The sequence below is a fragment of the Geotrypetes seraphini genome, chromosome 3, assembly GCF_902459505.1.
Source record: "Geotrypetes seraphini chromosome 3, aGeoSer1.1, whole genome shotgun sequence".
Classification (NCBI taxonomy): Eukaryota; Metazoa; Chordata; class Amphibia; order Gymnophiona; family Dermophiidae; genus Geotrypetes; species Geotrypetes seraphini.
This window is the reverse complement of record NC_047086.1, coordinates 197171228-197191487: the sequence shown is the minus strand read 5'-3', so window position 1 is coordinate 197191487 and position 20260 is coordinate 197171228. Positions and strand designations below refer to the sequence as shown.

General features: G+C 42.4%; 1 protein-coding gene across 5 annotated transcripts in view; it reads left to right on the top strand.

Annotated features, from left to right (window-relative positions):
* Nucleotides 1-20260, top strand: part of EIF4B (eukaryotic translation initiation factor 4B) — a 246767-nt gene that overhangs the window by 206117 nt on the left and 20390 nt on the right. For all 5 annotated transcript variants that reach the window (XM_033936328.1, XM_033936327.1, XM_033936329.1 and 2 more), the window contains 4 exons: nucleotides 2031-2265; nucleotides 3764-3855; nucleotides 4371-4581; nucleotides 5033-5091. In XM_033936328.1, the coding sequence (XP_033792219.1) occupies nucleotides 2031-2265; nucleotides 3764-3855; nucleotides 4371-4581; nucleotides 5033-5091 (597 nt within the window). The remainder of the gene's footprint in view (nucleotides 1-2030; nucleotides 2266-3763; nucleotides 3856-4370; nucleotides 4582-5032; nucleotides 5092-20260) is intronic.

Sequence of the window (20260 nt, the reverse complement as noted above, 5' to 3'; positions counted from 1 at the left end):
CGCCAGCACTTTACGCTCTACAGGGCCTCCATTTCACCGAACTATGAGGCTTCTTCAGGAGCTTAACTGGTATGCCTTCAAACAAAGTTACAAAGCAGCATATTAATCACCACATATCTTAACTTGGTACTTAACATAAATAAAAGGCAGTCGGAAACAACTTACTTAGCTTTCATTCAAAGTTCAAAAAATGGCGCTGACGCACTCAAAGTGGGCTGGATTAGATATGTAAATTTTTTATAACATCATCTGCCTTTAAACCAATCATGGCTATTGAATTGCTGAACATAATATGCGCAAAAATGTTGAAATATAGAAGACGACTGAATTAAAATGGCTCACACTAAATTATGATGTAATCCTACATATTAAAATACTTCAGTTGCAAAACGGATCATGTGATTTATGTCATAAAATGTCCATGCAACAAATGCTACATTGGTATGACTACGAGGGAACTAAGAATTTGGTTGCGTGAACACAGATCAAATCTAAAGCATTCGATGATTAAGGAACCCATTATGCAACATTGCATTTCTTTAAATCATGCATTCAATGACCTATGCTGTTTTGTGATTGACGTTGTTAAGAAGAACCCCCATGGAGGTGACAGGGTATGCTTGCTAAAACGTCGTGAGGCATTTTGGATCTTCACTCTTGAGACACTCTTCCCGGAAGGGCTTAATGATAAGATTGTTTGAGGGGTGTTTTATTAACATCATAATTCAGTATGAGCCATCTTAATTCAGTCAAGTCTTCTATATTTCAACATTTTTACGCACATTATGTTCAGCAATTCAATAGCCATGATTGGTTTAAAGGCAGATGATGTTATAAAAAAATTTACATATCTAATCCAGCCCACTTTGGAAACGTCGGCGCCATTTTTTGAACTTTGAATGAAAGCTAAGTCAGTTGTTTCCAACTGGCTTTTGATTGTTTTAAGCACTAAGACCCTCTTTTACCAAGGTGCACAAACTGATTAGCGTACGCTAAACGCTAACGCGTGCATGTTAGTCTATGGACACGTTAGCATTTAGCGTGCGCTAATTCGGATAGCGCACCTTAGTAAAAGAAGGGATAAGTTAAGATATATGGTGATTAATACGCTACTTTGTAACTTTGTTTGAAGGCACACCAGTTAAGCTCCTAAAGAAGCCTCATAGTTAAGTGAAACTGAGGCCCCTTAGAGTGAATAGTGCTGGCATTGCAGTGACGTTTCAGATAAGTGCTATTAATTTTGAACTTTTATTTTTTTTATTTTTTTTTAATTTTTAATTTATTAATTTTCCATTCTTACAGCAATTAATTCACATATAATATAATTAATTATTACATAACATTTGTAATTACAATCAATACATCATATCATAAATAATAAATCCCTCCCCTTTTTTCAATTCTTATTCTTATTTAATTTTGAACTTAAATTGTTCAGTATGCACATTTAAATACTAAAACTAAAATATCTAAAATTGAAAAAATTTGTTTAGTTGGGAGACTCGGGGCTGATGATAAGAAATTTGACCGACTACTAGTTCTTTCCACATGGTGGTGCAGTAGTTTCAAAAGGTCTCTGAAGTCCTTCCTCCCTCAACTATTGTGCTAAAAAAGAGGTGTAAGAATTTTGATGTTGCTTTTTGAAAATGGCTCGGCATTTTTTTTAAGAATCCACCAGAGAGCTCATTTCAATATTGAAAAGTCCATTTGTCAGTGTCAGAGACTGCTAGAAACCTTGCTAAAGATGGAGATAATCCATTTTGATAATCCATCTCTAAACTGCGTACAGGATAAACTGCCGGAAAATAGTTTAGCAACGGCGTTAAACTTTTGAGAATCTTGCCCCGAGTTTCTTTGCCTCTGTTGTCACTCACCACACATTCTTTTATATTCTTACCCTGTGCAGATCCCACCTAGCATTTATTGCCCTAGTCTATTGGAGATTTGATTTTGAGCTGAATGTGATTTACCTATGGTAATGTTTGGTGTTGAAAATAAAAAACCTGCATGATAATTTTTGCTTACTTAAGGTCCCAGTCAGAGGCCAAAATTGAACCTGAAGCCTCGCAGTGCTCCAAAAGAGGAGGATTTATCATCAGGGTCATCACAATCAAGCCAGGCTGCCTCCATCTTTGGAGGGGCCAAACCTGTAGACACAGCTGCCAGAGAGCGGGAGGTTGAGGAACGGCTACAGAAGGAGCAGGAGAAACTTCAGCGCCAACTAGAAGATGACAAACCCAAGCTAGAAAGGAAACCTAGAGAAAGGTGAGGTGGCAGTCTTTGAGGAACTAGAAGAATGAGGAGCTATATTGACTGTAACTAGGCACTAAACAAGGGAGTGTCACATCTTTGGCATATGCTGCTTTCAAGTAGCGATCAGAAGCAAATTAACTGGTTCTATATTTTAAAAAAATAAATAAATAAAACTTACCGTATATACTCGAATATAAGCCAAGGTAGCCCTTTCACCCAAAAAAGTGGGAAAAATGTTGACTCTAATATAAGCCCCCGGGGGGGGATATTCAACTGCCCTGCCAGGCTCTTCATCCAGCCCCCCCTCCCTTTCTGCTCTTCCAGGCTCTGTGCCCTATCCCCCTCCCTGCCCTGTACCCTTTCCCTTTCTCCTGATGCCTTGCAGGTGCCCTGGTGGTCTAGCGGTGGGCCTGGACAGGAGAGATCCCTTCCGCCTCCTGTCCTAGCCAACTCTAAAAAACTATTACTTCCCTCCCACCTCCCCCATGTGCCTTTTGAATTCCCTGGTGGTCTTGCGGTGGGCCAGGACAGAAGGGATCCCTCCCATCTCCTGAATTGGACAAATGTGACAATTTTTACCTCCCTCCCACTTCCACCGCGCTCCTTTCAATTCCCTGGTGGTGGTCCATTGGTGAACCGAGCAGAAGCGATCTTACCGCTCTCCTGCTTGGTGCAGAGCCGCTAGCTGACTTGCAAGAACTCACGGCAGTCATTCAGCTAGCTGCTCTTCGCCGAGCAGGAACATGGGAAGATCGCTCCTGCTCGGTTCACCACTGGACCACCAGGGAATTGAAAGGTACGAAGGGAAGTAAAAATTTGTAGATTCGGCGGGGACAGGAGGCAGTAAGGATCCCTCCTGTCCCAGCCCATCGCTGAACCACCAGGGCTTACAGCAGGTCCGGTGGAGGCCTGCAACAAGTTTCGGGTGTGGGGTAGGTGGGCGCTATATAAGCCAATGTCTCCCATTTTTTGGCTTATATTCAAGTATATATGGTAGTTTCCCCTGTAGTACTTTTCCTATGGAGGATCCCTTACCTTTTTTGGCTTAGTAATTCTGCTCTTTTCTTTTTTTTCTTTCATCTAGCTGAATCAGAATGAACCTTCGTTCAAAACTACCAGGGGATTTTTTTTCCCTATTTAATAAGATTATCTTCCCACTGATGTTAATTTGATCTTTGAAACAATGGTTTTAAGGCTCCAAGCCAGGCAGCAGAAGTCTTTTAAAACTCTGTGTGATGAGTTATGAACCCAGCTACTAGGTGTCACTGTTTAACTATGAGCCCCCCACCCCCAGAGCACACAAAACAGCCACCAGGCCAGCCCTCATCTCTCTTGTCTTCATCAGGGCACAGTCCATTGGTCCATAGATAACAAACAAAACTAGCTTAAGACAAGTTAGCAATGTGCTAGTTGCCATTCCCCTTATCATTCTTCCTATCATGGGACCAGTACGGAATGGAGATTGTTCCTTGTATCTTGAATAACTTCTGCTGACATCATGATATTACAGACATCCAAGCTGGCGCAGTGAAGAAAATCAGGAGCGGTCAAGGACGGGAAGCGAATCCTCTCAGACTGGGGGCACAGGAGGATCCAGCAGAAGTAAGAAAGTCTTTCACTGGTTACACTGGATAGGAACTTAATTTTCAGAGATGTCACTTAGCATCTCTAAGGATGGGCTTCTATGTAATTGATGGCTTGGCAATCATTACTGGGAGTATTGCATTTTCTTCCAAGGAGATCAAATCGGTGATTTTTGGAATGTTTATTTTGTTGTCTTAGCTCTAGGACACATGTTTATGTATAAAAGCTTCTATTGAGAGGAAGATAAGTAGGTGTTGAATTGAAGGTTTGAACGGTGACCCTTCAAAAGTGCGCCAGACATTGGTGCGCCGACAATCCTGCCGCAACATTTGTACGCAGGAAAATGCGCGCTGCTGCTTTCAGGCCTTCTCTTTTGCACTCTGAAGGGGGGGAACCCTCCACTTCACTTACAAGTCCTCACGCTTCCATGTGGGGGTTGGGGGAAAACTGAAATAGGGTCTGCAGTTAGACAAGCAAAAAACTTTACAGCTGTTAGTGTACAAAATAATCAGCTTTTACCTTGTATGCCATAGGTTCTAGAAGGAGAGAGAGTGAGAAGTCTGTGGAGAATGAAGTCTTTGGCAAAGATGAAGAGCCCCCATCTCCTAGCTCCAAAGCTCCCAAAGCAGAATCACAGCTCCCCCTGAAGGTGATGCCAGCTCCTCCTCCAAAGGAAAATGCCTGGGTTAAGCGCAGCACGACAGCCCCCATATCACGATCGATAAGCTCAGAGTCTGAGCAACTGTAAGTTTTCAGTGAAATTGCTTAGTCAGAAAACGTTTGTCTTCCTGTGCCTTAAAACAAAGTACTTAAATATCAGTCTTTTTTGGATTCACTTGCTTTTTCTTAGATTTCCTTCCCTCTTGGTCTAAATGTAGTTTTTCTGATAATTCTTGAATAAATGGAGTGTCCCTTTTTTTATAATGACAATCCCACTAAGATATTTATGCTGTACTCTTTCTGTAATATATGTATGTCCATGTGCTTTAGAGTGCCGTTGAAGGAATTACCCTACTTTAGATTCATAAATGAGGTGTTTTCAAATTAAATAAATGATAATAAGTGAAAATAGTGAAAATGATAATAAGTGAAATAAGTGAAAATAGCATGAATCGTTTTGTTGTGGCCCCCAGTTTTTTCTTTGTAATTCTGCTGGGTTAAAGAAATACCTGAAAATACAACTTATATTTTTTAGTGGCACTGGAAATAGAGGAGGGACAGGACAGACTGAAGAATCACGCAGTACTTCAAGAAGTAAGACCATGAATTCCTGTGTGTCAAAACTGTATTGAATAAATAAGGGAGGGTCATTGAAAAGCTAAACCATAGCATGTAGAATGTTGCATCTGGTTTGGGAAGTGCACATAAAATCTAGCAATGCTCTAGAAAGGAGATGGGAAGAAATACAGGATGATAGCCTGAGCATTACAATATATAATGAGAAGGGCCTGATTTTGATTCTCCCAAATACCACTGTGTGTATGTGTACGTGTAACCTTAATCATTGAAATTCTGCCTGCTCAAACTTAGCACTGGATTTGGGGCACACAAAGCATCTCACAATCTCCTTTGTAAAGAAGTAGTGGAAGCCTGTGAATTTTTTGCAGTATACTGACACTGATCATTTTGTATAAGTCAGAAGCTTTTGCAGGCTACAAAATCAGGACCTGGCAGAGCCTCTGCTACAATGTGTTAGCTGAAGTTGTCTACGTAACCAATGCACTCTATGATATAATAGTTTATAGTTTATTAAAAATTTGATTAAATGCCTTACATAAAATTTTAAAACGTTATACAATAAAATCTAAAAGAAAAGAAAAAGCACAAAAACAAATACAGGACAGACTAACTTGGGGGGAAGGGTAGAAAGGAAAAATTACAATTCTTAAAAAAAATAAAAACAAAGGATAAAAACAAAAGGATTGAATGGGGAAAATCTCAGCATATTCTATCTCCACCCATCATATGCTTTTGATCAGACAATGGGCAGGTGATTCAACTTCTAAAGTAAAGAGCCTAGATCAAGGGTGTCAAACCTTTTGGTTTCCCTGGGCCGCATTGGAAGAAAAAAATTTGTCTGGGGCCGCACAAACACTAACGCTAGCTGATGAACAAAAAAAGGCCGAGCAGGTCCTAAATTTGCAATTACTAATATAGAAATGTACATATCGAATAATAACCCTTCATTAAAGGGACACTGTGGAGAGGAACCTAAAAAAGCAGTAATATTTACCCTGACTGAGCGATCCTCCGCTGTTCCGCTGACAGCATAAGCCTGGTTCTCCCATTCACTTTAACAGCTACAGTGAGCCTCTTCAGAGGCGAACCTCTGAAGAGCAGGGATGCTGAAGCAGCTGTCAGCTGCGCATGTGGAGCATCGCTCAGTCAGGGTATTACTGCTTTTTTGGGTTCCTCTCCACAGTGTCTATTTAAAATTGTTTTTGATATTTTTTACTTTTTTTTTTAAAGTAATGTCTCCTTTAAAAACAGATATAACATACATAACTGAGGTGCAAGTCAATTGGCAATTTCATGTTATTAAAAATTACCTTTCCTTCTCAGTCTGCAGCCATCCAAAATGTGGAAAATCAACCACCCATCTTTCTGTCTCTTTCCATCTGTACATCTTGGCTCCAATGCCAGAAAATTTACTTGCTGCTTTTGGTTTTCCTTGAACTGGGAAGTTTTTAATTACACTGCTGTGTTAAGTGGATCCTCACTTGTCATTAATTGCACACAGCAGAGGTTCCAAAAATCAGATTCAGTCACTTCCATGACCCTTCCTAGCTCACTCATAATTTATTAAGATTTGAAGAAGGTGTGAGAGCTGAGTTTGGAGAGCCTTGGTGAACTTAACATCCAATAAAGAGCAAAAAAGTTATTTATAATAAAAAAAATCTCCTACAGCTGATTATAATTTGTGATGGGGCAATTCTGCAGGTGAAGGGTAGTTTGTTTCAGTGAGATTAAGGTTTTTTTTACAAATTTGTAAATAACAGCAGCCTATAAGATATTCATTAACATGCTTAGGGTCAACATGATGATGGCTCCATGTTACTGAATATATCATAGGCTGCTGTTATTTACAAATTTGTAAAAAAAAACTTAATCTTACTGAAACAAATCTACCCATCACCTGCAGAACTGCCCCATCATAAATCATACCTTGGCTGCCAATTCAGCATGAGGCAGAAAGCAATATTTAAAAGTCAGGATACTGGTCACCTTTAAGAAGATTAGCCATTCTAAATGTAAAATTATTCTTGATTGCCCCTCACTCAGGCCCACATCACCGACCACCAGGCAGTCCCCGGGTTAGGAACGGGTTCCATTTTTTAAACCATTCTTAAGTTGAATTTGTATGTAACTCTGATCCTAGTATTCTTCCCACCTTCTCCACATCCTTGAGGCCCCTCTTGCGTCCCTTTCCATCCATCCTACTGTTCCCACCACATCCAACATTACTGCATCTCATCTCTCTTTCCCATGTATCTTTACCTCACTCCTTTCCCACCACCATGTTCAATAATTCGGAAGGGGTAAAATGCAGACCTCATGGACCTTAACTTCATTTATTGACAGCTGAGATTTCAGATTTCATGTCTGCAGGTCTGCGTTTTAGCCCCTCATTCCACTGCTGTAAATCTGTGCTGAAGGTCTTAATAATAATTAATTTGAGGACACTCTTCAGCTAAGGGAGGTCTGTCTTTTACCCCAGAGCTACAGCTAGAAAATGTATTTCTGCTTGGTTTAAGCTAGTCGCCCCCATCCTCTCTGAGCACACTACCCGGACCCTTATCCAAGCTCTCGTAACCTCACGCTTAGATTACTGCAAGCTATGCCTAACTGGTATCCCTCAGTGTCGCCTTTCCCCCTTGCAATCTGTGCAAAACTCTGCTGCGCGTCTCATCTTCTACCAACCTCGCTATGCTCATGTCAGCCTTCTCCTTAAGTCACTTCACTGGCACCCTATCTGTCATCACATACAGTTCAAGATCTTATTGCTAACCTACAAGTGTGTTCATTCTGCTGCCCCTCAATATCTCTCCTCACTTCTCTCACCTTATACACCTCTCAGAGAACTCCATTCCTTAGTTAAGTCACTCTTAGCGTTACCCTTCTCCTCCATTGCCAATTCCAGACTTTCGTTCCTTTCATCTAGCTGCCCCCTTTGTCTGGAATAAATTACCCAAGTTTGTCTGTCAAGCCCCTTCCCTTCCCTTGTTTAAAATCAGACTGAAAACCCACCTTTTTGATATAGCTTTCAATCCTTAACCTACTCCTCTGCCCGCCAACCCAGCCAACTGATTAACCGTTCCCCTTAACTGTATCCATGAAATTCTGTTTGTCTGTCTTGCCTGTTTAGATTGTAAACTCTTTTGAGCAGGGACTGTTTTCTTACTCTTTGTGACTCTGCAGCTCTGCGTGCATCTGGTAGCGCTATAGAAATATTTACTAGTAGTAGTAGTTCTTTAACACATATCAGCAGGGCCCAAGACAGCTACCCTAATCTCCAGGCTACTTTGGTAGCTTGAGGTCCATGAGAGCCGCATTTTACCCCTTCCCCCAATAATTCTTCCTCCCTATGCCCAACAATTCTCCTCTTTCTTCATCTCCCCACCATCTCTTTTTCCCTCTCTGACACCCAATTCTCAATTTCTATTCCCTCACTCCCTCCATTCTTCTATCCTATGGCCATGCTCCCCTACCTCCTTCCCTTCATTCTGTCCCAAGTTCATGCCCCCTCCCTCTGGCGAGTATTTACCTTCTGGCCAGCTACCTTGATGCAATAATTTTTCTGGTCAAAGCTGCAGGCGGTAGTTGCTGGATCCTCATGCGATCGGTGGACCTTCTGTGCCTCGGCGAGTGTTTATTTTATGGCCATCAGTGATCCGCGCCTGAACTAGAAGCGTTCCCTTCCTTCTTTGCCTCCCAGCGACAGTTTACTTTATGGCCTGCTCCCTTGTTGCAGTCCTCCGTGTGCATCGTTTGCTCGAGCTATTCGCGGTTGCTTCAAAGAGCCTTCTCACATTCCCTTACTTCTCCCTTACTTCTTTGTCTCCCGGCGAGTGTTATTTTAAGGTCGGCTCCCTTGATGTAGTCCTCCGCATGCGGCGTTGACTATTTGTGCACGATTCACGGCTACTTCCAAAGCCTTCTCTCTGACGTTGTGACGTCAGAGGAACGCTTCTGACACAGCCGTAGATAGTGCACAAGGAGTCAACGCCGCACGCAGAGGATTGCAGCAAGGGAGCCAACCTTAAAATAAACACTCGCCGGGAGACAAAGAAGTAAGGGAGAGGTAAGGGAATGTGAGAAGGCTTTATAAAGCAACCGCGAATCGATCGCGAGGATCTGGGCAGAAAACTAAATACCTGCTGGAAGGAGGCACAGAAGGGAGAGAAGAAGAAGCTTGGGCCGCACTAAACTCCTTTCGGGGCCGCATGCAGCCCATGGGCCGCAGGTTGGACACCCCTGGCCTAGATCTTATGTCCAGTGCACAAGATTGCTGGCCAAGATCTTTACCAGACAGCAGACCCTGAGCAGCCAGAGGCCAAAAATGGAGGTCCTTTCATGCATAACTCGCCAGTACTCCACAGGAGCCTTTACCCAGAGAGCCTTTCAAGGTTCTAGACAGAAATTCTCCAGGAACCAGAGGAACCAAGTTTCAAGTTCCCATTTCACAGTGCCAGCCAAAAAGCCACAATGACGCCAACCCTCAAGATGCTCCTCTGAAGATTGGAGGTCTGCTCCTGGACTATCTAGAGGCCTGGGAACAGATAATGTCCAACTGCTGGGTTCTGGAGATTATCAGAGAGGGTTACAAGATAGTTTGTGCGCTCTCTGACTGGTTCGTGGATTCACTGGCAGGCTGGCCAGATAAGGTGGAAAACGTCCAAGCAACATTAAAAAGATTGCTCCATATTCAAGCCATAGAACCAGTTCCTCCAGAAGACTCGCGCTCCAGCAGATACTTTGTCGTGCCCAAGAAAGGCTCAGAGGAGTGGAAGCCCATCATGGATCTCAAACCTGTCAATGCTGCCCTGAGAGTTCCTCACTTCCGGATGAAGACCATTTTTGGTCCATCATTGCAGAAGTGGACCCAGGAAAATTTCTGGCCGTCCTTGATTTGATGAAAGCCTTCCTTCACATTCCAATTTTCCTGGAACACACAGTTCCTGAAATTCCATGTGTTGGAGGATCACTATCAATTCTCAGTGCTTCCCTTTAGTTTGGCAACAGTGCCTCAAATTTTCATGAAGGTTATGGTGGGCTTAGCCACTCATCTTCATCGAGAAGGTTGGAAGGTGCACCCATACTTGGATGATTGGCTCATTTGAGCACTGTCATGCACAAAAGGAGAAAAGGCAGACATTAGAGTCTGTGATGGATTATGAACTTTTGCAAGAGCCACCTTGTTGGAATATCTGGGGGGTCTTATTCAACATGGCAGAAGGCCAAGTCTTTCTTCCAGAAGTACGTAAACTAAAGCTTCATGGTCAAATTACAGACCTGATGGCTAAGTCAGCGCCTGTTGCGTGGCATTACCTTCAAGTCCTTGGGTCAATGGAGGCTACAATAGAGATGGTGCCCTGGGCAAAGGCGCACATGCGCCCCCTCCAAAATGCCTTGTTGTCTCGCTGGTCGCTTCAGAGAGTCTCCCTGCAATTTCCACTCCCTTGAACCAGCAACCAGGAGCAGCATGAGCTGGTGACTTCGCCCACAGTCTCTAGAAAAGGGAATCCCATTCAGAATCGATTCCTGGGTCATCCTAGCAACAGATGCCAGCTTGCTCGGCTGGAGGGCTCATTTCAGCGGAAGTGGTCTAGCAACAGGCTGGAACTGCGAGTCCATTCGTCTGGCTCTGCACCAACTGCAGACGTTGCTGGAGGGCAGAGCAGAGTTTTCTCCGACAGTGCCACTGCAGTGGCCTATATCAAGAGGCAGGGAAGCACCAGGGGTGCTCTGCTCCCTCAGGAGGTGAAAGCATTGTTCTCTTGGGCAGAAACACACCTGGCAATCTCTGTGGCGCATGTGGCCAGAGTGGACAGCGTTCATGCGTTTTTTTCAGCAGACATTAGATCTGGGAGAGTGGTCATAATCACTGACAGCATTTCAGGCCATTGTGAGACGATGGGGGTCTCATGGCAATGGCAAAAACAAGAAGGTGCCTCAGTTCTTCTGTCAAAGAAGCGAGCCCAGAAGTGCAAGGCTAGACGCCCTGGTTCAAACAGGGAGTGGGCTACTGTATGTGTCCTCTACCCCCTCTCCCCTTCCCCTCCCCCCTCGGCTCATGATAGGCTGGGCTTCTCTGGATCTGGGTTAAGTTGCTCTTATTTGCAATTATTTTGTAAATTCCTGAAAACTTTGTTGTTCTCACAATTTTTAAATGGTTTAACTACAGCCTCAACAAAATGATATTATAGTTATTTTTCTTATGCTTTTCTTATGTACTTTAGTTTTTTATTAGTTTTCAGTTAGTTCTTCCTTCTCTTATGTTTTCTGCTATGTACTCTAGTCTTAATTATATGTGAACCGAGTCTAGCTCCACTGGGAGATGACCCAGTATATAAACCAAAGATTAGATTAGATTCTCGCATTCATTCAACATATGGAGGCAGGTTGCAGGGTTGTCATCGGAAGATGTGGTATATTAGGAGCCAGCATGTGTCAGAATGATTGCTAAGTGTGTCACCGGCAGCCTCAGGGCAATGGGTCCTAGGGCACCAGTAGCAAGAGAAAACTCTTTTGAGCCGCAACGGGCAGCACAAGGAAAGAAAAAAGGTTAACAGAAGTGAACACCACCACACCAGATAGGTATTGTATCAAGCAAGTTCTGGGTTTATTCACAGAAACAAAATATTCCAAACAGCCTACTTGTCTAAAGTTCAATCAGTTCCATATTGAAAAAAAACAATCTTGTCAGGATGCACAAAACATAAAATATCCTAAAACAAAGTGCACTTCTAAACAGTCTCTGGCTTAATGCCAGCCAATAAAATTCAGAAACACACAATTCAAGCTTTTCCAAACCGCCGCTGGGTCTCCAGCCGATTAATGGTCCAAACTTTCAAAACATTCAAGAAAAAAAACAGTCTTTTGGGCTGATATCCTCAGCCTGTGCTAGTGCGGCGCTAGGCCCCAGCATCTGACTTGCTGGCCAGGGAGTGTGCTCTGTGTGGTCACAATTTTTCGCCAATCATAGGCCCTCAATCCCACCATAGAAAACACAGAGCATTCCCCACTTCCTGGGACTGGTAACAGCCCCTTCCTCCACCCAGAGGGAAGAAAAAACCCCACAAAAAATAAAACAGTTCTTAGAGGTGCCTCCAGGCACCACACCTTCTTAAGGGTTACCAAAAAAACATTGTCAGTTTAGCCAAGCAGTGTCCAAGTTAAACATTTAGGCAGTTTAAATTACTTGCCTTCATTCCAGCAAACCTCCATTGGCAGGACTCCATTCTGTGGCTCAGCATATGGCTCCAGCTCCATGTCCTGAAAATCTTGAGGCATTAAGTAGGGTGGCTCCAGACCAACCTCAGTCAGCTCCATACCTTCCAACTGTTCCCTGCCATCCAGAGCTTTCAACCCTGAGCCTCCCTGCCTTTTCTGTTGCTGCTGCTTCTCCTTCTGCCTCTCTAGCTGTTCTACTCTCTGGTGTAATAGCCTGCAGCCACGCCCCAAACTCTCAGTTGAAAAAGTTTTCCTATTGTTTCTGCTTCTAGCCTGCTGGTGACTGCTGAGAACTAAACTAGAGAAGAAAAGTCCCCAAAATGTTCAGTTTGAGATTTAAATTGAGCTGTTTGTGGTGTGTCTACTCCTGAACTGTGCACTGCTCTGGGAACAGACCTAGCAGGCATAGGCTGAATACCACAAATGTTTATTTTTCCTCCTGTGACTTTCATTTAGCTTAATGTAATACTATTTCAAACGCTAACCCTATTTATTTATTCATTGAATTGACTGCAAATTATTATTAATGTTATATGACTATAAGGTGATGAATTGGGAAGTCTTCTTACTGTTTGCTTTAATCTGGGGTTTGCTTTTGATTACATAATAATTTTTATTATTAGGTTAACTACCAGTTTTCTTAATAAGTCTAGTAATATCAATTGATTTTTATGCTGGAAAAGAATCTGAGGGATTTTAGGTCTGGGGGTTTGTTATAGTTAGCAAAGGGTTTAAATTAAGTATGGGTAAGGCAGCTTATGATGATGAATGATGTACAATTTCTAAGAATACAATGCTGAATTGAATACATGAACAATATTTAAATGAATACATTAAATAAGTGAAAAGTTTTATGGGAAATGCACTTAAATTATTCATTTTTATGATTACAAGGGGAAGATTTGGGAGGCCTTCTTAATGATTGCTTTAATCAGATGCTTGTTTAAAACTACATTATTTTTATTGGGTATATTGTTTCTTAATAAATTGGAATAATATAACGATTTTTTAATGAATTCAGGGTATGTATTGGATCCTTTCTGAACTCATGGAGAATCTACTGGATTGGTTGATACTGGAAAGTAATCTCTTTGCCCCATTACTTATTAGCCACATCTTGAATATCAAGCTTCCGAGAATATACAAGGACAATAGTATTCTTCTTTCCACCTAGAATATATTAAACTTTATAAATACCTTAACTCCTACTCCAGTACAACAATCTACATGTCAATCCCTATGGTTAAACTCCAAGATACAAATTAGCGAGTCTAAAATCCTCTGGAAACATTGGTTGCGGGCAGGCCATGCGTACTTTAGATGACGTAATTTCAAATGGGAAAATGGTAAATTTATTACAATTGCAACAATCATTTGGCATTTCAGAATCTCAAGGATATAAATGGTTGCAATTGAAACAGGCCATTCAGAAAGGGTTCCCTGATTGGTGCATCTTAAAGAATCAGTATAGCTTGCCGGGCCTATGTTTCCAGACAGATTTGCAAGGGCACCAGGCCGCCAAGTGGTATAAATTAATATCAGAATCTTTGAATAAGAAACCTAAAACAAGTTTAAAAGACATTTGGAGCATTGAAATAAAGCAGCAGATTTCTGCTACTCAATGGCCACGGATTTGGACTTGGAGAATGAGATGTACAACGGCAGCATCTATGAGACAAACTTGGTTTTTCCTGTTATATAGAATTTTTTTGGAGCCCAGGTCATTTGCAAAAGTTGAACAGTTCAAAATCTAATAGATGCTGGCACTGTCATCTTGAAGTAGGAACACTGGACCATTTGTTGTTTTATTGTCCCTTGATACTCAATTTTTGGAAGTCTATTTGGGGTAGAATTAACAGGATATTGGAAGCTTCGATTCCATTATCTTATGACATAGCGTTACTTGGAACTTTATTAAAACCTAAAAGTCCAGTTAATGCAAGCAAGAACAGACTTCTTATTGTTATGACAGGGGTAGCTGTACAATTAATAACAAAAAATTGAAAAACTGGGACAGACTGAACTTTAACTTTTGGTGGGAAACCCTGTGTCAATTTTATAGATATGAGAGAATGAATTCTGAACAACTGGGACATTATAAAAAATTTAAAGAAACTTGGGGTCCATTAGCGAAACTTGTAAAAACTGATTGAACAAATTAGCCTTTGATTCCTAATTGATCTTCACACACACATCCAAGGAGGGGGGGGGGGGGGAATGTACTTTATATTATTATTTGTTTGGATGTAAGTGCTGATTATTGTATTAACTATATTTGATTGATTGTATATTCTTTGCACTTTTGTATTTGATTTGAAAATTAATAAAGAATTACAAAAAAAAAACAAAAAAACTGACTAGTAACAATGGCATGTCATGCTTTAACCAGCCCCAGAGTGGTCATAATCACCTGTATGTTTTGGGTCACAAAATGTTGTCAATCCACACGAGGCACCTGGCTAATCTGTTTTCTAGGATCTTTGCCAGTAATTTAATTCATAATAGAGAATGACATGGGGAAAAAAAATCTGTCCTCTGCACCGCCCCGTCACTGCCGTTCCCTTCACCGCCCCGTCACCGCCACCGCCATCCTTTTCACCGCCCCATCACTGCCACTGCCATCCCATTCACCGCCCCATCACCGTCCCCGCTGCATCCATATAAGCCTTAGTACTGCAATATTTAGCTTATTCCTTTCTTATAAATCAAAGTTCCTGCTGCTGAACTAGAGAAAGAGATGTTCAGCTGGTAGGGCTTTGTTTATAAATTTTTATCAACACAACTAATATACTATTTTATCCTAAAGCAAAAAATAAATAAATAGAATTTTTTTTCTACCTTTGTTGTCTGGTTTCTGCTTTCCACATCTTCTCATTCAATTCCTTCCATCCACTGTGTGTCTTCTCTCTGCATCTTCCATTTGCTGTTACTGTGCCTCTCCCTTCACCCCTCCCCCCCCCCCATTGGTCTAGCACCCATCTTCTTCCCTCCGCTCCCCCATAGTCTGGCATCTGTCTTCTTCCCACTCTGTCTTCCACATTTCCCTTCGGGGTCTGTTCCTCTCCACCCTCCTTCAATGTCTGTCCTATTCCTTTCCACCACCACCCTTCCCTCCCTCCTTTACCATCTGTTCCTTTCTACTACCCTTCAGCTCCTCTCGCGTGGCCTATCTATCTACCTTCCTCCCTCTTATTTTCATGGCACGTTACAATGTAATTTGTGCAAGCCACTGGAGCCTGCGAGCTTGGTCCTTGTCCCATCCCCACAAACCATCTCGCTTCTGTGCTCCTATTTTCTCCATTTCTAATATCTCCCCTATGTATCTGTCATTGCCCCCCCCCTGTGTCCATATACCATCCCCATGGCATGTCCCCTTTATGTCTCTGTCCCTGTGCCCCAAGCACATAATTTCCCCTCTTTCTGTTACCTTCCTGTGTCCAGATTTCCCCTATCTTCCTCTTCCATACCAGTGTGTCTCTTCTTTTCAACCCCATCTAGCTTTTTTCCCTCTTTCTTCCCCCCCCCCCCCTGCTTCTAGCATCTGGCTCACCTGCCTGTCCTTCCCTTTCTTTCCTACTGTGGGTTTTTCTTTCCGTCTTCATCCCCTTGGCCCAGAATCCTTTTCCCTTTCACTCCCTCCTTCCAGTTTGTGCCGGGAACACGAGCGATTGCACGGTCCCCGCAGCCACCACCCGCCTGCTCAATCGATCCTAGTGTTTAGCCAGCTCTCTCCATTCTCCTCACCTTAGTTTGTAGGTTTTCTTTTTCGGCGATCTGCACGCTTTCCCAAAGAGCCGCGCACGCGCGGCTGCTCAGTGTTCAATCTTCTGCTCTGCTGCAACTTCTTGTTTCCGGTTGCGTCAGAGCAGAAGATCGAAACTGAGCAGCAGCGGGTGCGCGGCTCTTTGATAGCGTGCGAATCGCCGAAAAAGAAAGCCTACAAACTAAGGTGAGGAGAAGGGAGAGAGCTGGCTAAACACTAGGATCGATTGGGCAGGCGGATGTGGTCTGCGGGGACCGCGCGATCCTTCATGCCTCACTGTGGGGACAAGACCATTCACCGCCCCATGGGGCGGTGAATGGCCTTGTCCCCGTCGCTGCAGCGACTGCTAGTTTTTGTTCCCCATTTCGGCGGGTCACCCGCGGCTAAATGCGGTGGCCGCGGGTAAACCGCCACCGTGTCATTCTCTAATTCATAACAAAGTAATGATAGGACGGTAAGATCAAGAGTCAGCTGGGTCCTTACCAGGTTTGGGAGCACTAAGATATTAGTCTGGGATAAGAGAGAAGGCAATGTGTGGGTAGACATGATAGTGGGATAGCAGCTCTCCTTCAGAGCTGGCAGCTGAGGATCCCATGGAAATGTAGCTTGCACAACAGGTGGGAGAGTTCTGACATTCAAGGTTATATTTTTGCCTTTTGTTTCTTTCTGTTTCCTCTGCAGGGAAAGTGTGTGACCTAAAAGGGGTTACAAAACCCGGACTGGACTTTTTAAACTAAGAGCCCTGTGGAAAAGAGGAACCCTGTAGAGCAGGGCTGCCCAAGTCCGGTCCTCGAGATCTACTGGCAGGCCAGGTTTTAGGATATCCACAATGAATATGCATGAGAGAGAGATTTGCATACCAAGAAGGCAGTGCAGGCAAATCTCTCTCTCATGCATATTCATTGTGGATATCCTGAAAACCTGGCCTGTCAGTAGATCTCGAGGACCGAACTTGGGCAGCACTGCTGTAGAGGGCTACAGAAGGAAAAAACCTTTTACTTTTGCTGTATTGTTTTCTAAGGTTGAGAACTTTTACGTCAGTATTACCTAGTTTGCTGAACTGTTTATAAAAGACTGTAGCCCTGAGACCTCCAGGATTGGAAGGAAAGTTGCTTTATTCAGCCTAACGTTTTCTTCTGGGAGAAACAGCCTGGCCAGTTGGACTAGGGCGGGGCTGCTCTTCCAACACAGCTCTAAGGACAAACGAAGTTTTGGAGTTGAAAGTTATTTTCTTTCCTTGTTCTAATTTGGTGCAGTTATGAGAAGTGCCACAGCTGTAAATATTGGGTTTTTGTTTAGGGACTGGGTTTAACCCGGAGGCACCAACTGTTTTATACAATCGCTCAATTATGCCATCTGACCTGACTATGAATACAATTATCTTTATCAATTAAATCCAGCACTCGCTGTGTTTTGGGAAAATTCAGTGTAGCTTATTTCTTTCTAGGGCTAAGTGGAAAAGCTTGGCTGGAGTACACCAGTGGGCCTGGGAGCCACTGGCAGGATCCGGGTCACAAACAATCTCTATTCCGTGTAGCAAGGGGCCCAGGGTAGGTCACACCAGCCTAGCCCAAGCGTCCCTGCCACACCACCAACTTCAATTTTCATGTTCTCAGCCTCAACAACCCTATCCTCCCCTTCATTAACCCTAACCCACCCATTCCCAAACCAACCAACCCCCCCACCCTTTACAAAACCCTTCAATCTTTCCAGGACTTGGTCACATCTCAATTGTCCTCCCCAACCCCCAGAAACATACAAATATATATGCAATCCTTCTCCTCTCATCAATATTATATAGCTTGCTAAATGAAACATACGTGATGAACTATTCAATTTTCCATGAAATACTGCTAAATATATTAGATAAGGCCTATAGGAAAATGAAAGGTCCATTAAATAGTCATGTGAAAAAATTAGGACACCCCATGAAATATTCAGTTTTTCTTAAGAAATGTTTTTATTTATCTTTGGAAAAGAAAGTGATGTAATTGCAGGTAAACAACCAAACTTTTCCTTGATTTACTCATGAAACAAAAGATATCCACAGACGAGCATCATTCTTTAATGTGATTGGTCCTTGAAAACTAACGACAAGTAATTTTAGCTTTATTTTTATTTTTTATGCAATAGCTATCCTAGCTAGAGCAACAAAACAATCAAGGCTTTGTTACCATTTAAATCTTCTTATCTTTGCAAACTTAAATTTTCAGCTCTGAGAAATTAAATTGAAAAAAAAAAAGAAAATAACTGCAGGTGGTAGATGATGAAATGCGTGTTTGCTAGTTGACTATCAAAACTAAAAAACAAGCATTGATTAGCAATTCTATTCTTTCTAGTTTAGTTTCACCATTGTTACAATTACCCTTACATAGCTTAAATAATTTTAAATAAATAACTCAAATTTAACCCCCCTTTACTAAACCGTGAGCGTCGGGAGCAGCGCAGAGCATTCAGTGTGGCTTCCTGCACTAATAACCGCCATAACAGTTTAGTAAAATGGGGGAGGGGGTGTAATTTTTTGTTGGCTTAGCAATTTTATAATTTCAATTATAATGTGCTACGAAAACATTTTCTCCGTTTTAATGTGCCAATTTTCACCGTTTAGGTGCTGCGAAAAGCATGTTCTCCGTTTAGTGTGCCGGAGCTAAAAAAAAGTTTGAGACACTGGAATATTTCATGGGATGTCCTATTTTTTCACATGACTATATGTAACAATCTACTAGTGGGCCTGCCTATCAAAACTCTCCCGCCTCCAAAGGGTGTAAAACGCTGCAATCCGCCTTCTGAAAAACCTAGGCATCCGCAACCATGTTACCCCTGCATTAGCTTCAATGCACTGGCTGCCCATTCAAAAACGCTGCACCTTCAAGGCCTTGGTCCTCACTTTCAAAACCTTCCATGAAACGATTCCGTACTACATGAAAACGAAATTACAAATCTACTTCCCAAAGCGACCATGGAGGTTCCCAAAGAGAAAAACGACTGACCATACCTCCTGGCTGCTCCCTCAAAACTGAAACAGCCCGCAAACGCTCCTACTCACACCCAAATTTTGGTACACTATCCCCCCATCTGTCAGATCACTAGATGGACTCTGGAACTTCATGAAGGCCGTGAAAACCTTCCTCTTTACTAACCCAGCGCCTTAAAGTCATTCACCTAGAAATGCCACTCAGTCAACACACCTACGCCACCTAATCTCACCAGATGCTACTTAGTGCATATGTTTTATTGTCATGTGTATATTGTAAATTATTGTCATGTCTATATTGTAGTTTATGTAAATTATGTCATCTCTTTTCTGTTTGGATTATTATGGATGTACTTTGTAACCCTTTCTGGGCTTCTTTGGGAGGACGGGCTAAAAATTTTAATAAATAAACCGAGATACACAAAACCAGGCCTTCTCTGCAAGAACCTGGCAGGATTCCATATTCTGTTGTCTAAACAAAGTAGCCGAACATCATCTCAGGTTCTCCAGAGAGGTCCACAAAATAAGCATGAGAGGGTGATTCCCATATGCATCTAGTATTACAGTATAATCTCGTTATAACGGACTCGCTTATAACGAAACCTCACCTATAACGGACAAGGTCCTCTGGTCTCGGCCGAGCACCATTATAAACATACAGAAAATCATTGAATATAGCGGACTCGCATATAACGTACTTTTGGATATAAAGGACAACTATTTTGGTCCCCAGAGCTGCTTTTAGCTGTAGTTTTATTCAGCTATAATGGACATGCAGGCTCCGCCTACAAGGCACATGGCATGCCGGTGATATAGTATCAAAATGCAGCCCAGAAAAAATATGACAGAGTATTTTTCTTTCCAGTACAGTGTTCTGGTTTGCAATCATTTAGTACCATACCAATGTTTTGCTGAGTTTTGTTATTGATGTTGCTGATATGCTTGCAGTGACTGTTCATCGATTTACGTTGTTTCAAGTTGCCCTAAATAAAGTTTTAAAAAAATGTAACTCTGGATATAACAGACGCTGGATATAACGGACCGTTTTTCCAGGTCCCTTGAAGTCTGTTATAACGGGATTATACTATACTAGTGTTTAAGCCCGTTACAATAACGGGTGCTAGAGTAGATGTCTGTATGTCTGTTTTTTGTTTTTTATTTATCTCTCTCTCTCTCCCTGGATGCTGTCTGTCTGTCATTCTTTGTGTCTGTGTCTCACCCTGGTCCCCTGT